The sequence below is a fragment of the Macaca fascicularis genome, chromosome 19 (assembly GCF_037993035.2).
Source record: "Macaca fascicularis isolate 582-1 chromosome 19, T2T-MFA8v1.1".
NCBI classification, from domain to species: domain Eukaryota; kingdom Metazoa; phylum Chordata; class Mammalia; order Primates; family Cercopithecidae; genus Macaca; species Macaca fascicularis.
In genome coordinates, this window is record NC_088393.1 from 54,357,446 (window position 1) to 54,373,586 (window position 16,141).

Below are 16,141 nucleotides of genomic sequence, written 5' to 3' on the forward strand. Positions count from 1 at the left end.
GAGATTCCCAGACTCCTGTAGACTCCCTCAGGTTTGATAATTTGCTAGAAGTGTTCATAGTACTCAGAAAGTGCTATACTTAGGATGGTGGTTTTATCATAACAAAAGAATACAAATCAGAAACAGACAAAGGAAGATATTCATAGGTGGAATCTGGGACTGGAGTGTCCCAAATGGAAAGTTTTCTTGTCCTCAGGGACATGTTATCCTCCCAGCATTGATATGTAGCAATATGTGCAGAGTAATGCCAACTCAGGAAACTCACCAAAGCATCAATGTTGAGAGTTTTTATTGGGGTTTTATTGCATAGGCATGATTGCACAAATTACTGCCCATGTAATTGAATTCAGTCTCCAATGCCACGCCTACCTTCCCTGGATCCAGCTGATTTTGTGTGGACCAAAGCCCCAACCCTCTAATCACAGTGGTTGTTTTTTTCTGCATGGCCAGCCTCCATCCTGAGTTATCTCATTAGCATAAACTTTCTAGGGGCTCACCATGAGTCACCTGGTTAGCACAGATTATCCAAAAGACCCACAGTGAATAGCAAAGACACTCCTATCACTCAGAAAATTCCAGAGGTTTAGAGGTTACCTTCCAGGAGCTGGGACAAAAGCCAGACCTCTCTTTGGGTACAGTTAATTATTCACTGCACAAGGAGGTTGAGAATATTCAAAACCTTCAAGTCCTATCTCCTTCATGTTTAACATCTCTTCCTTTAGGAGAAATATTTTTTATCTCTCTCTCCTCTTACCTTTTACTGTAAGTAACAAGAAGAAATCAGGCAGCCCCTTCAACACTCTGGCTGGGAGTCTTAGCTGGACCACCTAGTGTATTTGTTGTATTTTCTACTTTCTACGTAACTGCAAGCAGCAGTGTTGCTAAACTTTCAGCCACTACAGGACAAAAATTCCCTTTCCTCTGGTTTCCAGTATGTTTCCCACTTCTCTCTAAGCCCTCACTGAGTCTTCTCAATGTTCAGAATTTTTTTTTTTTTTGAGACAGAGTCTCGCTCAGTCGCTCAGGCTGGAGTGCAGTGGTGTGATCTCGACCTCGGCTCACTGCAAGCTCCGCCTCCCGGGTTCACGCCATTCTCCTGCCTCAGCCTCCCGAGTGGCTGGGACTACAGGCGCCCGCCACCGCGCCCGGTTTGTATTTTTAGTAGAGATGGGGTTTCACCGTGGTCTCGATCTCCTGACCTCATGATCCACCCGCCTCGGCCTCCCAAAGTGCTGGGATTACAAGCATGAGCCACCACGCCCGGCCGCAATGTTCAGATTTTGACCAGTAGTTTCTCTGAGGTATTTAGGATTTCTTTTTTTTTCTTTTCTTTTCTTTTTTTTCTTTTCTTTTTTGAGACAGTGTTTCACTGTGACACTCAGGCTGGACTTCAATGGTGTGATCATGACTCACTGCAACCTCAAACTCCTGGGCTGACACAATCCTCCCACCTCAGCCTCCTGAGTAATTAGAACTGCAGGCATGGGCAACCACACCTGGCTAATTTTTTTCTTTTTTGTGTAGGTGGGGGTCTCGCTATGTTACCCAGACTGGTCTCTTAATTTCTAGCCTCAACTGATGCTCCCAACTCAGCCTCCTAAAAGCTCTGGGATTACAGGTGTGAGCTCCCATGCTTCTGACCCAATTTAGGATTTCTCTAACATGTTCTTCAGGGAGTCCTTATACCCATTTTACAGATGAGGAAACTGAAGCTCAGACTGTTGGCCACAGTCACAGAACTCAGAAGTGGTGGTGCTGGGACGTCAGCCAAGGTCCACCCAAGTCCAAGGCTTATGCTCTTACCTCCCTCCTGCCCTCCGCAGGATGCCGATGCTCTGGATTTGGAGATGCTGGCCCCCTACATCTCCATGGATGATGACTTCCAGCTCAACGCCAGCGAGCAGCTACCCAGGGCCTACCACAGACCTCTGGGGGCTGTCCCCCGGCCCCGCGCTCAGAGCTTCCATGGCCTGTCACCTCCAGCCCTTGAGCCCTCTCTGCTGCCCCGCTGGGGTAGTGACCCCCGGCTGAGCTGCTCCAACCCTTCCAGAGGGAACCCCTCAGCATCCTCTTCCATGGCTGGGGCTCGGAAGAGGTGAGCCACAGTAAAGGGGGGACATCAAGGGAGCATCCCCTCACCCCGTCTTGCCCCTGCCTCCTGCTTCAGCCTCATCCCTCACCATTTCTCTAACCCTGATCTCTGCTCCAGCCAGGCCCTCAGTGGGCCCAGCACCTGCCAAGTTTGTGCCAATCTCTATGCCTTTGCCTAGGCCGTACACCCCTTCTGGAGTGCCCTCCACTGCTCTCACCATTTATCCAAATCCTGTCAACCAGAGCTCTCACCTGTCAACCAGGGCTGTCTCCTTTGGAACAAAGTTATATCTGATCTAGTGACAATTTTTGTCAGAGTTTAGAAGACATTGCTGCAGTGTCAGAGAAACTATTAAGCTGGGTGTGGTAGTGCATACCTGTAGTCCCAGCTACTTGGGAGGCTGAGGTGGGAGGATCTCTTGAGCCCAGGAGATCGAGGTTGCAGTGCGCTGTGATTGTGCCACTGCACTCCAGCCTGGGCAACAGTGAGACACTGTCAAGGAAAAAAAAAAAAAAGATGAAAGAAAGAGAGAGAGTGGAGAGAGAGGAAGGAAGGGTGGAAGGAAGGAAGGGAGGGAGGGAGGGAAGGAAGGAAAGGAAAAAGGAAAAGAAACTGTCTAGAACTAAATTGCAAGCATGTGCTCATTTCGAATCCAGAGTGGTCTTATCCTTATGGATACGTCTTGGTATCTTCCAAGGCTCCCAGCTTGGTACTGGCTATAAAGTGGGTGCCTGATAAAGACTTATTAAATGAGGGAGGGAGGGAATTATTAATGAATATAGTTGGCACTTCAATGGATGGATGGATGGGTTGATGGAAGGACAGATGGATGGATGTGTAGGTGAAAGGGTGTATGTACGTATGTGTGTAAGTGTGGATGGATGGATGGATGGATGATAGATAGATGTCCGGGTAGACAGAAGGATGGATGGATGGGTCAATGGATTGATGGGTGGCTGGAAGGATGGATGGATGGATGGATGGATGGATGGATGGATGGATCAATGGATGGATGGATGGATGGATGGATGGATGGATGGATGGATGGTGGATGGATGGCAGATGGATGGTGGATGGACGGCGGATGGATGGATGGATTAATGAATGGATTAATGGATGGATGCATGGATGGTGAATGGATGGCGGATGGATGGCGGATGGATGGATGGATGGATGGATGGCGGATGGATGGATGGCGGATGGATGGATGGATGGCGGATGGATGGATAGATTGTGGATGGATGGCAGATGGATGGTGGATGGATGGCGGATGGATGAGTCAGTGGATTAATGGATGGATGGATGGATGGATGCATGGATGGTAGATGGATGGCAGATGGATGGCGGATGGATGGATGGCAGATGGATGGTGGATGGATGGATGGCAGATGGATGGTGGATGGATGGCGGATGGATGGATGGATTAATCAATGGATTATGGATGGTGGATGGATGGCAGATGGATGGGTGGGTGGATGGATGGATGGATGGTTGGTGGGTGGATGGCAGATGGGTGGTGGATGGATGAAGGACAGATGGATGGATGCATGGATGGTAGACAGATGGCAGATGGATGGTGGATGGATGGTGGATGGATGGATGGATGGACTAATCAATGGATTAATGGATGGTGGATGGATGGCAGATGGATGGCAGACGGATGGATTAATCAATGGATTAATGGATGGCTGGATAGATGGATGCATGGATGGTAGATGGATGGCAGATGGATGGTGGATGGATGGTGGATGGATGGATAGATGGTGGATGGTGGGCAGACAGATGGTGGATGGACTGCAGGTGGATGGATGGATGGATGGATGGATGGATGGATGATGGCAGATGGATGGCGGATGGATGGATGGATGAATCAATGGATTAATAGATGGATGGATGGGTGGATGGATGGTGGATGGCAGATGGATGGAGGATGGATGGATGGATGGATGGATGGATGAATGGATGGATGAATGGATGGATGGATGTTGGAAGGCAGATGGATGGAAGATGGATGGATGGATGGACGGATAGATGGATGGATGGATGGATGGATGTTGGAAGGCAGATGGATGGAGGATGGATGGATGGATGGATGGATCAATGGATGGATGGATGGGTGGGTGGGTGGATGGATGGATGGATGGTGGATGGCTAGCAGACAGATGGTGGATGGATGGCGGATGGATGGATGGATGGATGGGGGATGGATGGATGGATTAATCAATGAATTAATGGATGGTGGATGGATGGCGGATGGATGGATGGGTGGATGGATGGATGAATGGATGGATGGTGGATGGATGGATGGATGGATGGATGATGGCAGATGGATGGCGATGGATGGGTGGATGAATCAATGGATTAGTGGATGGATGGATGGATCAATGGATGGATGGATAGATGGATGGATGGATCAATGGATGGATGGATGGATAGTGGATAGCTGGCAGACAGATGGTGGATGGATGGCAGATGGATGGATAGATGGGTGGATGGTAGATGGCTGGGTGGAAGGATGGATAGATAGATGGAGGACAACTAGGTGGATAAATAGGTGGATGAATGGAAGGATAAATGGATAGAGGTTGTTTGGGTGAGTGGGTGGGTGATGGATCATTGGATAAATGAGAAGGTGGATTGGTGGATGAATGGATGGATGGACTGGTGGGTGTGTGAGTAAAGGAATAAATAGGTACTCAGAGGAGTGAACGAATGCTCATCACCTGCTTACACTGTTACCCACACTTGCCCAGGTTTGCTGTGTCCTGAGATTCTTGCCTGTTTTCCTCCAGGACCCTGGCCCAGAGCGCAGAGGACGAGGACGAGGGAGTGGAGCTGCTGGGAGTGAGACCTCCCAAAAGGTCCCCCAGCCCAGAACCCGAAAACTTTCTGCTGTTTCCCCTCAGCCTGGTGTGTTGGGGGATTAATGGGATTCTCTGGCCTTCATTACCTAGCCTGCTTAAACCTCCTGTTTTATAGATAGGAAACCAGACAGGGGCAGGGGCTGGTTGAGGGTCGTACAAAAAGTCAGTGGGCCAGCTAAGACTGAAGCCTAATCTTCTAGTTTCACTAATGGGTATTAAAAACCTCTGCAGTGAACCGAGATCGCGCCACTGCACTCCAGCCTGAGCTACAGAGTGAGACCTTGTCAAAAAAAAAAAAAAAAAAAAAAAAAAAACCTCTGCCAATATATGTAAGATGGCAGTAAGTCAGCTGGGCGTGGTTGCTCATGCCTGTAATCCCAGCACTTTGGGAGGCCGAGGCAGGTCGATCACCTGAGGTCGGGAGTTTGAGACCAGCCTGACCAACATGGAGATACCCCATCTCTACTAAAAATACAAAATTAGCTGGGCATGGTAGCACATGCCTGTAATCCCAGCTACTCAGGAGGCTGAGGCAGGAGAATCATTTGAACCCGGGAGGAGAAGATTGCGGTGAGCTGAGATCGTGCCACTGCACTCCAGCCTAGGCAACAAGAGCGAAACTCCCTCAAAAAAAAAAAAAAAAAAAAGCAGTAAGTGCAAAGAAGGAAAACTAAGCAGCGTAAGGGGAGAAATGGCATGTGGCTGGTATCTGCAGGAAGCTTCTCTGCTCCCATGGGACCCCCTCCCCAAACTAGAACAGGTCTTGGCCTTGGATTACTAGTGCAGAGTTCAAAGTGCAGACACTAGAATCAGACTGACCTGGGTTCAAGTCCCAGGTCTGCCACCCAGTAGCTGTGAGACCTCGGGCAGGTGACATCACCACGTGGAGCCTCAGTTTCCTCATCCAGAAAGTGGGAATAGTTACATCTCACGGGACTGCCATGAGGATTAAACGAAATTAGGCCCTTAGCTGACACTCAGTGGGCTGACCATAAATGGTGTACAAAAACAAACCAAACGGCCGGGCCCGGTGGCTCATGCCTGTGATCCCAGCACTTTGGGAGGCCAAGGTGGGCGGATCACCTGAGGTCAGGAGTTTGAGACCAGCCTGGCCAACATGGTGAAACCCCATCTCTACTAAAAATGCGAAAATTAGCCAGGCGTGGTGGCACATGCCTGTAATCCCAGCTACTCTGGAGGCTGAGACAGGAGAATCACTTGAACCCAGGAGGCGGCGTGAGCCTGCTGCTGCACTCGAGCCTGGGCGACAAAGAGCAAAACTCCATCTAAACAAACAAACAAAAGCAGCCTCCCACAGTGTCCCTCCTCCAGTCTCTCCTCAACTATTCATTCTGCACAATGGCAACCACAATACCCTTTTTAAAAGCCGGGACCAGGTACAGTGGTTCCCGCCTGTAATCCCAGCACTTTGGGAAGCCAAGGCAGGAGGATCACTTGAGCCCAGGAGTTCGAGACCAGCCTGGGCAACATAGTGAGATGCCGTCTCTACAAAAAAAAAAAAAAAAAAAAAAATTAAAAAGTTAACCGGGTGTGGTGGCATGTGCCTGTAGTCCCCACTACTCAGGAGGCTGTGGTGAAAGGATCACCTGAGCCTGGGAGGTCAAGGCTGTAGTGAGCCATGATTGTGCCACTGCACTCCAGCCTGGATGACAGCACAAGACCCTGTCTCAAAAAAATAAAAATAAAAAAGCCAGCCTGGACTATGTCACTTCTGCAAGGCCCCCCTCTAGGAACTTTCATGGCTCCCTAGTGCTTCCAGCAGTGCATTGGTTCTTCACTCTGAAAAGGGTTGTTTGAATATGAGATGTGGTTGATAATATAACGGTTTACAGGCCAGACGCAATGCCTCACGCCTGTAATTCCAGCACTTTGGGAGGATGCGGCAGGAGAATCACTTGAGGTCTGGAGTTCAAGACCAGCCTGGCCAACATGGTGAAACCCTGTCTCTATTAAAAATACAAACATTAGCCGGATGTGGTGGTGCACACCTGTAGGCCCAGCTACTGGGGAGGCTAAGGCACAATAATTGCTCACCCGGGAGGTGAGCCGAGATCGCGCCATTGCACTCCTGCCTAGAGGACAGGGTGAAACTCTGTCTCAGCTCTAAATTCCTTGCATGATTAACTTATTTAATCCCCACAACTACTATTGAAATATTCTTGTTACTGTTATACACGCTTACACAGAAGAGGTTAAACAACTGTATCAGAGTCTGCACAGGAAAGGTAGCACACTCACATGCAGTGTTGAGGAGAATTTAATAACAGGACTGTTGAAAAAGGTGTTAATATAGCGTAGGGAAATCAGCAAGGCTGGTGCAGCACCCTGGGGCACAGCATGGGAAGTGGGCACCAGCCCTGGCCTGAAGGTGCAGGGTGGGGTGGTCACCAGATCCTGCAGCGAGTGGAGTCCAGGTAATGAGGGCTGAAACCTTCCAGGGAGGGACACCGCCAACTCACAGGGAAGAATGAATACCCCACCTGCTGGTATCTCCCGTGAGCTAACCAGCAGGATCACACAGAGCAAAGTTGCACGCTGTTACGGTCCCTGTGCACAGGTCCTCGGGAGAAGGAAGAAGGAGAAGGGGGAATGAGGCTCTGGAAGAACACAAGTAGGATGACTGAACAGGAACTGACTCAAAGTCACACCACGGATGGGTGGCCACTGGACCCCAGTAGCCCTTAATCACTGCGCCATCTTGTCTTTGGATATATATTTTTTTTCCTTCCTTCCTTTCTCTTTTTCCTTTCCTTTCCTTTCCTTTCTTTCCTTTCTTTTCTTTCTTTTTTGAGATGGAGTCCACTCTGTCACCCAGGCTGGAGTGCAGTGGCACAATCTTGGCTCACTACAACCTCCTCCTCCCAGGTTGAAGCAATTCTCCTACCTCTGCCTCCCAAGTAGCTGGGATTACAGACACGCGCCACCACACCCTGCTAATTTTTGTATTTTTAGTAGAGATGGGGTTTCACCATGTTGGTCATGCTGGTCTCAAACTCCTGACCTCGAATGATCCGCCCATCTCAGCCTCCCAAAGTGCTGGGATTACAGGCATGAGCCACCGTGCCCAGCTTCTTTCATTTTTAAAATTTTTTGTAGAACTAGGGTCTCGTTATGTTGCCCAGGCTGATCTCAAACTCCTGACCTCAAGTGGTCCTCCTACCTTGGCCTCCCAAAGCACTAGAGTTACAGGCATGAGCCCCTGTGCTTGGCCTTATTTTTATTTTATTTTATTTTTATTATTTTTTTAGAGATAGGGGCTCTGTCGCCCAGACTGGAATGCAGTGACACGATCATAGCTCACTGCAACCTCAAACTCCTGGTCTCAAGGGATCCTCTCACCTCAGCCTCCTAAGTAACTAGGGCTACAGGCACTTGCCACCACACCCAGCTAATTTTTAAATTTTTGTAGAGATGATATCTCACTATCTTGCCCAGCCTGGTCTCAAACTTTCAGACTTAAGTGATCCTCCCGATCCTCCTGCCTCAGCCTCCCAAAGTGCTATGATTACAGCCACCGAGCCCGGCCGTTCCTGGGATACTAAGGATGATGATGATAATGGTGGTGGCTTTGTCTCTCTCTCCCACAGAGTTTCCTTCTGACAGGAGGACCAGCCCCAGGGAGGCTGCAGGACCCCAGCACCCACCTCCTGGACCTGAATGAGCCCCTGGGTGAGTAGCAACCTGGGTATCCAGAGTCCCAGGGCACCCTCTCCCCTGGGAGGTGTGAGAGGGATGGAGCCATTCCAAAGGTGCTGGGGGACTGTCAGTGCTTGGAGATGACCTTGATGGAAATGGCAGCTCCTGTCTCTTCTGTCTTCTCATGGGCACTGCGGAGAAGAGAGGAAGAGAGACCCTAAGGGAGGCAGGGGCTCTCCAAAGCTGCCCTTTGGGGTGGAAGCCCGAGCCTAGGTCTCTGGAGCCTGCACGCCTATGATCACACTTTATTTATTTATTTATTTTTGAGATGGAGTCTCACTCTGTCACCCAGGCTGGAGTGCAGTGGCACGATCTCGGCTCACTGCAAGCTCTGCCTCCCGAGTTCAAGCTATTCTCCTGCCTCAGCCTCCCAAGTAGCTGGGATTACAGGCGTGCGCCACCATGCCTGGCTAGTTTTTTGTATTTTTAGTAGAGACAGGGTTTCACCATGTTAGCCAGGATGGTCTCGATCTCCTGACCTCATGATCCACTTATCTCGGCCTCCCAAAGTGCTGGAATTACAGGCTTGAGCCACCGCGCCCAGCCTACTTTTTGTATTTCTAATTTTATTTATTTATTTATTGAGACGGAGTCTCACACTGTTGTCCAGGCTGGAGTGCAGTGGTGCAACCTCGGCTCACTGCAACCTCTGCCTCCCAGGTTCAAACGATTCTCCTGCTTCAGCCACCTGAGTAGCTGGGATAACAGGCACATGCCACCACACCTGGCTAATTTTTTGTATTTTTAGTAGAGACGGGGTTTCACCATGTTGGCCAGGCTGGTCTCGAACTCCTGACCTCAGGTGACCCACCCGCCTTGGCCTCCCAAAGTGCTGGGATTGCAGGCATGAGCCACTGCACCCAGCCTAAAAATGGTTTAAGATGAACAACAACAACAACAACAACAAATTAAAGGAAATGTCTTCCCATGTGGCTATGGTGGTGATGCTGCTTCCCACAGCCCCTCCACAGAGCATGAGACAAGCTGTCATTTCCTAGTGCACAGCTTCACCTGAAACCTCCAGGTATCAGCCAGAGGGATCTTTTCAGAGCCTGAATTGGACCCTGGCCCTCCTCTGCTCAAAACCCTTCTATGGCTCCCTAGTGCCCGTCAAAGAAAGATCAAGCTCCTCATTTGGATTCAGATCCCTGTAGGGTCCAGTCTTTGCCACATCTCAGACCATGCTGTGCTTCACACCCTCTGTTTCAGCCACAGTCACTGTCGTTCGGTTTATTCTTTCCTTCATGCATGTAACAAATATTTATGGAGCACGCTGTAAGCACCAGACATGGTTCCGGGGGCTGCGGACTCACTGTGAACAAATTACACAGAAATCTCTACCCTCGCGGAGCTGACATTCTAGTGCAGGAGACAGACTGTAACAAAGAAACGAGTATGAGAAACTGTGCAAGAGGGAGGCTGGGCAAGGTGGCTCTGTAATCCCAAAGCTTGGGGAGGCCAAAGTGGGAGGATCACTTGAGGCTAGGAGTTTGAGATCAGCCTGGAGAGTATAGCGAGACCTTGTCTCTACACTGCCCTTTCGCCCAAGCTGGAGTGCAGTGGTGAAATCTTGGCTCACTGCAGCCTCTGTCTCCTGGGTTCAAGCGAGTCTCCTGCCTCAGCCTCCCAAGTAGCTAGTACGTGCCACCGTGTCCAGCTAATTTTTGTATTTTTAGGAGAGACGGGATTTCACCATGTTGGCCAGGCTGGCCTTGAACTTCTGACCTCAGGTGATCTGCCTGCCTTGACCTACCAATGTGCTGAAATTACAGGTGTGAGCCACCGCACCTGGCCTAAAAAAATTTTTTTAATTGGCCGGGCATAGTGGTGCATGCTTATAGTTCCCGCTACTCTGGGGGCTGAGGTGGGAGGATCACTTGAGCCTGGGAGTTCAAGGCTGCAGTGAGCTATGATGGTGCCACTGTACTCCAGCCTGGGCAACACAGCGAGACCCTGTCTCAAATAAAAAAGTGCAAGAGGGCTGGGTGAGTGTTTTATGCCTGTAATCACAGTGTTTTGGGAGGCTGTGGAGGGGAGGATTACTTGAGACCAGGAGTTCGAGACCGGCCTGGGAAACATGGTAAGACCCTGTCTCTGCAAAAAATTTTTTAAAACCAGGTGGGTGTGGTGGCACGCACCTGTTGTCCTAGTTATGGGAGGCTGAAATGGGAGGATTGCTTAAGCCCAGGAGTTCGAGGCTGCAGTGAGCTGTGACTGCACCAGTGTACTCCAACCTGGGTGACAGGGCGAGATCCTGTCTCTATTTATTTCTTTTCACATTTTTATTTTCTTTCTCTCTCTCTCTCTCTCTCTCTCTTTTTTTTTTTTTTTTTTTTTGACATGGAGTCTCACTCTGTCACCCAAGCTGGAGTGCAGCAGCACGATCTCGGCTTGCTGCAGGCTCTGCCTCCCGGGTTCACACCATTCTTCTGCCTCAGCCCCCCGAGTAGCTGGGACTATAGGCGCCCACCACCTTGCCCAGCTAATTTTTTGTATTTTTAGTAGAGACGGGGTTTCACCACGTTAGCCAGGATGGTCTTGATCTCCTGACCTCGTGATCCGCCTGCCTCAGCCTCCCAATGTGCTGGGATTACAGGCTTTCTCTTTTTTTTTTTTTTTTAGAAGGGTCTCGCTGTGTCACCCAGGCTGGAGTGCAGTGGCGTACTGTCTGCTCACTGCGGCCTGCGTGCCCCCAGGCTCAAGCGATCCTCCCACCTCAGCCTCCCGAGTAGCTGGGACCGCAGGTGGGCACCAGCACACTTGGCTTTTTTTTTTTTGTATTTTTAGTAGAGACAGAGTTTCACCACATTGCCCAGGCTGGTCTTGAACTCCTGAGCTCAAGTGATCCGCTCATCTCAGTTTCCCAAAGTGCTGGGATTACAGACGTGAGCCACCGCACCAGGCTCCTGTCTCTATTTAAACAAACAGGCCAGGTGCGGTGGCTCATGCCTGTAATCCTAGCACTTTGGGAGGCTGAAGCAGGCGGATCACCTGAGGTGAGGAGTTCAAAACCAGCCTGGCCAACATGGTGAAACCCTGTCTCTACTAAAAATACAAAAATCAGCCAGGCGCAGTGGCGGGTGCCTATAATCCCAGCTACTCGAGAGGCTGAGACAGGCGAATCACTTGAGCCCAGGAGGCGGAGGTTGCAGTGAGCCAAGATCACACCACTGCACTCCAGCCTGGGCAATACAGCAAGACTCTGTCTCAAAAAATAAAAATACAAACAAATGAACAAAAAAAGAGTGGGAGATAAAAATAAGCGTAACAGGGGAAATGATGCATGCAAGGAAAAAGAGTTTGGAGTAGGGGATTTCAGTTTTAAACAGTATGATCAGGGTGGTTTCATTGAGAAGGTGATAGTTGAGCAAAGACCTGGGGTGAGTCCTGACGATACCAGGGGGAAGAGTGTCCCAGGCAGAGAGAACAGCAAGTGCAGAGGCCCTTAGGTGGAGACTGTATCTGTCTTTTTTGGGGGTGGAAGGACAGGGTGGGTCTTGCTCTGTTGCCCAGGCTGGAGCACAGTAGTGCAATCACAGCTCACTGCAGCCTTGAACTCCTGGGCTCCAGCGATCCTCCCATCTCAGTCTCCCGAGTAGCTGGGACTACAAGTACACTTCATCATGTCTAGCTAATTTTTAAATGTTTGTAGAGAAAGAGGTCTTGCTGTGTTGTTCAGGCTGGTCTCAAACTCCTGGGTTCAAGTGATCCTCCTGCCTCAGCCTCCCAGAGTGCTGAGATTATGCCTGGCTGTCTCTGTCTTATTTGGGGAAAAGCAAGGCCATTGTAGCTGAAGCAGAGAGGAGAGAAAGGTGAAGGCTGACTGCATGGAGACTCTGTGGGGCATTGTGATGGCTTTAAAGTCACCTTGCTCGAGGAGGCTGCCTCAGGGCCTTTGCATATCCTGATCCTTCTGCCTGGAATACTTTTCCCTCTGTTCTTTGCCATGTTACTACATCCTTTAGATCTCAAATCAAATATTACTCCTTACACAAAGCCCTCCCTGATTTCATGTGCTAATGGTTTATAACAGTCCATAATTACACAGGCCTTTGGGTCATCATTTGATGACTGTCTGTCTTCTCCTTTGGGTATGAGGCCTTCAAGGGCGGGGGCCAGGGGTGTCTGGGTCCCTGCTGTACTCTTCTTTGTGCACATGGATGGGCAGTGGTTGAGCATAGAGGAAGTTCACAGCACATATTTGTGAATGAGGAGCTAAGATTCACGCACTTGTGCTGTGTCTAGCTTTGTGCTAAATCTTGTATGTACCTGATCCAACTGGTGCTTCTCACTGGAATGTCGGTCCTACAAGAGCAGGGAGATTCATCCATCCTGGTCACTGCTGTCTCTCTAGCACCTGGCACAGTACCTGACACAAAGTAGGTGCTCAGTAAATGTGTCGGGGGTTTTTTTTGTTGTTGTTTTTAAGACAGGTTCTCACTGTGTCACCCAGGCTAGAGTGCAGTGGCACAAACATGGCTCATTGCAGTCTCGACCTCTTGGGCTTAAGCAATCTTCCTACTTCAGCCCCCACAAGTAACTGGGACCACAGCCATGTGCCATCATGCCTGGCTGATGTTTGTATGTTTTGTAGAGACGAGGTTTCGCCATGTTGCCCAAGCTGGTCTTGAACTCCTGAGTTCAAGTAATCCACCTGCCTTGACCTCCCAAAGTGCTGGGATTATTGGCATGAACCACCGCGCCCGACAGTAAATATGTTTTGAATGAATAAACTCTCATAAATGAAGTACGTGTGAGTATCCTGGTTTCCCAAGTAACAACAGCTGACTTAACTGCTTTTTCACCAGTACTAGTTATGGTTCAAAGCACCTTCCATAGATTTACTCATTTATTCCTTACAACAGCCCAAGAGGGAGGTGCTGTTATTAGCCTATCTTACAGATGAGGGAACTGAGGCACAGAGAGGTGAAGTCACCTGCCCCAGGTCACACAGCAAGTAAATATCAACACCTGGATTCAAACTAGGGCAGCATCTGGCTCTGGACTCGGGTTCTTCACTGCAGTCCTGAACACCCCAGAGAGGTTCAAAGAGCGGAACGTGCCCAAGATGTCACTGCCGTTTGAATCCAGGCAGGCCTCCCTCACCACCCAGGCTTTTAAGTCCCAGGAAGGGGAGACGGGTTGGTGTGGGATCTGATGAGGTTTCTCTTCAAATAATCCAACCAATCTTTTATTCTTTCATTCATAGTACCTCTCCCCACCGCCTTTTTCCCTTTTTCTCCTTTTTTCCTTTTTGCCTTTTTTGAATGCCCAGACACGCCACAATACCAGGCGTTATCAATACCAGCTCACGTTCCTTTCCTTATTTAAAAAAAGGACTAACTTTCTAACTCATTGCGGACACCGCTTGCCCTTTCCTCTCCGCTTTCTTTAACGTGCCCATCTTATCTAAACAAATCAAATGTTTAGCCAACCAAAATTAGTTTAAATTGTATAACCCGACCCCAGCCAATAAAAAAAAAAAGTACAAAAGCAAGACTTGCGTCAAAAATAAAGGCTCTCGTGCCCCTTTGTTCAAGCGTGCTCTCCTGGTAACTAGCCAAAGAGGCACCCCTCTGTGCAAAAGTAAAATTACTTTACTAAAAATCCTTTGTTCAAGTGTTCTATTTCCTTCAGATTTTAAACATTATTTCAAACATTGGGGTTATGGTTGTCCTCTGATTTATCTTTCATCTTTGCAGGCCTGGGCCCCTCACTGCTCTCTCCGTACTCAGACGAGGACACTACCCAGCCCAGGGACCACTTCCAGCCAACGGCAGGCTCGGCCCAAGCTGACTGAGCCGCCTCCTCTCCCCATCTGCCTTCTCCTCCCCCAGAGAGGACCTCAACCACACTCCAAGCCGGCAGCCAACGCACAGGATGGGGATGCCAGGAGAGGGGCCCCTCTCCTCTCTATGTGCCCCCTGCCCACCTCCGGCCTACCTCAGCCCTCACCCCTCTGCCTGCTCCCAGTCTGGGGGCTCTTTGGGGTAGTCTCAGCTCAGTGACCTCTGGGAGGGGGTCCCTGGCTCCCTCCTCCTCCTCTCAGGATTTCTCTTGGGGTTCTCAATACTTGGTTACCTCATTATCCCTTTCTTTGCCTCTCTTGGCTTTATTTTGGGGAATTAGGGGTGGGGAGGGTTGGCAGGGGGTCATATCTGTGTTTCCAGGTTCTGGGGAGAACAATGATCCACAGGTCAGTGTGATCACGTTTCCTTCTATCCTTATGTTATTATTTTTATTTTTGTCAATTTCGTGATATGGTTTTTAATCATGATGAATTGCCTGGGGTCTGTAAGAATGTGGGACTAAGATCTTCCCCCCCTCCTCAGGTGTCAGTGGGGGGAGGCCCTGGGCCAGACGTTACTCCCAGCGACTTCTAATTGAGGCCAAAGCCCCCCAAGCCCTGCCTGCCAGCCCTGCCTGCCCCTTCCACTCTGGGCTTCCTGCTGCCCCCAGCTTTGCCTAGACACTGACTTCATTCATGGTCCTCCTACTTCAGGAGCAGCCTTCCACTTCCTCTGCTTCCAAACTATGCAACCTCCAACCTGCTCCAGTTCCAGACTGTATAACCTCTGACCTGCACTGGTTCTAGACCACACAACCTCCAATGTGGTCTGCTTTAGACCTCCTCCTCTTCCTCCTCCTTCCTCTTTCTCTTCCTCTTCTTCCTCTTCCTCTCTTCCTCTTCGTCTCTTCCTCTTCCTCTCCTTCTTCTTCTTCTTTTTTCTTTTTTTTTTTGAGACAGAGTTTTGCTGTGTCACCCAGGCTGGAGTTCAGTGGCGCAACTTCGGCTTACTACAGCCTCCACGTCCTGAGTTCAAGTGGTTCCCCTGCCTCAGTGGTTCCCAAATAGCTGGGACTACAGGCATGTGCCACCGTGCCCAGCTAATTTTTGTATTTTTAGCAGAGACGGGGTTTCACCACGTTGTCCAGGCTGGTCTCGAATTCCTGACCTCAAGTGCTCCACCTGCCTCAGCCTTCCAAATTGCTGGGATTACAGGCGTGAGCCACTGTGCCCAGCTAGGACTCACATTCTCTAAAATCCCTCTGCTTCAAATTTCACCATCTTCAGCTCTTTCTAGTTCTGGACCTCACCAACCTCTCATTCTGCCTGTTTTCAAACCTCACGGTCCCCAAAAATTGTCTGGTTCTGGGCCTCGCAACCTCTAATTCCCTCTGGCTCTACAGTCTATGACTCCCAGATTCTTTTGGTTCTAGAATTCACTAACTTCCTCTGGTTCTAGACCTCTTCCTATAAATTAATCTCTCTTGTTCTAGATCTCACACCCTCCAACTCCCCCTGGTTCCAGATCTTATATTCAGTGATTTCCTCTGGTTCTGAACCCCACAACGCCAAGCTTCCTGTTGGTTCCACTCCTCCTGATTGGTAATATATTTGGTTCCAAATCCAGACCTCTTAATATCTCTCTTTTTTTTTTTTTTTTGTCGTCCAGGCTGGAGTGCA

At 49.6% G+C, this 16,141-nt stretch overlaps 1 protein-coding gene across 42 annotated transcripts in view; it reads left to right on the forward strand.

Annotated features, from left to right (window-relative positions):
- The window catches only part of HIF3A (hypoxia inducible factor 3 subunit alpha), a 46,308-nt gene extending 31,384 nt beyond the window's left edge, over window positions 1-14,924 (forward strand). For 17 of the 42 annotated variants that reach the window (XM_074023950.1, XM_074023953.1, XM_074023945.1 and 14 more), the window contains 5 exons: window positions 1,824-2,095; window positions 4,885-5,002; window positions 8,565-8,646; window positions 13,268-13,382; window positions 14,376-14,924. In XM_074023950.1, coding sequence (XP_073880051.1) covers window positions 1,824-2,095; window positions 4,885-5,002; window positions 8,565-8,646; window positions 13,268-13,382; window positions 14,376-14,469 — 681 coding nt within the window. In that variant the 3' untranslated portion in view covers window positions 14,470-14,924. Of the gene's footprint in view, window positions 1-1,823; window positions 2,096-4,884; window positions 5,003-8,564; window positions 8,647-13,267; window positions 13,417-14,375 lie in introns of those variants that run through there. The other 25 variants (XR_012427740.1, XM_074023958.1, XM_074023947.1 and 22 more) reach the window with 7 other exon arrangements.
- Window positions 14,925-16,141: the final 1,217 nt, after the last annotated feature.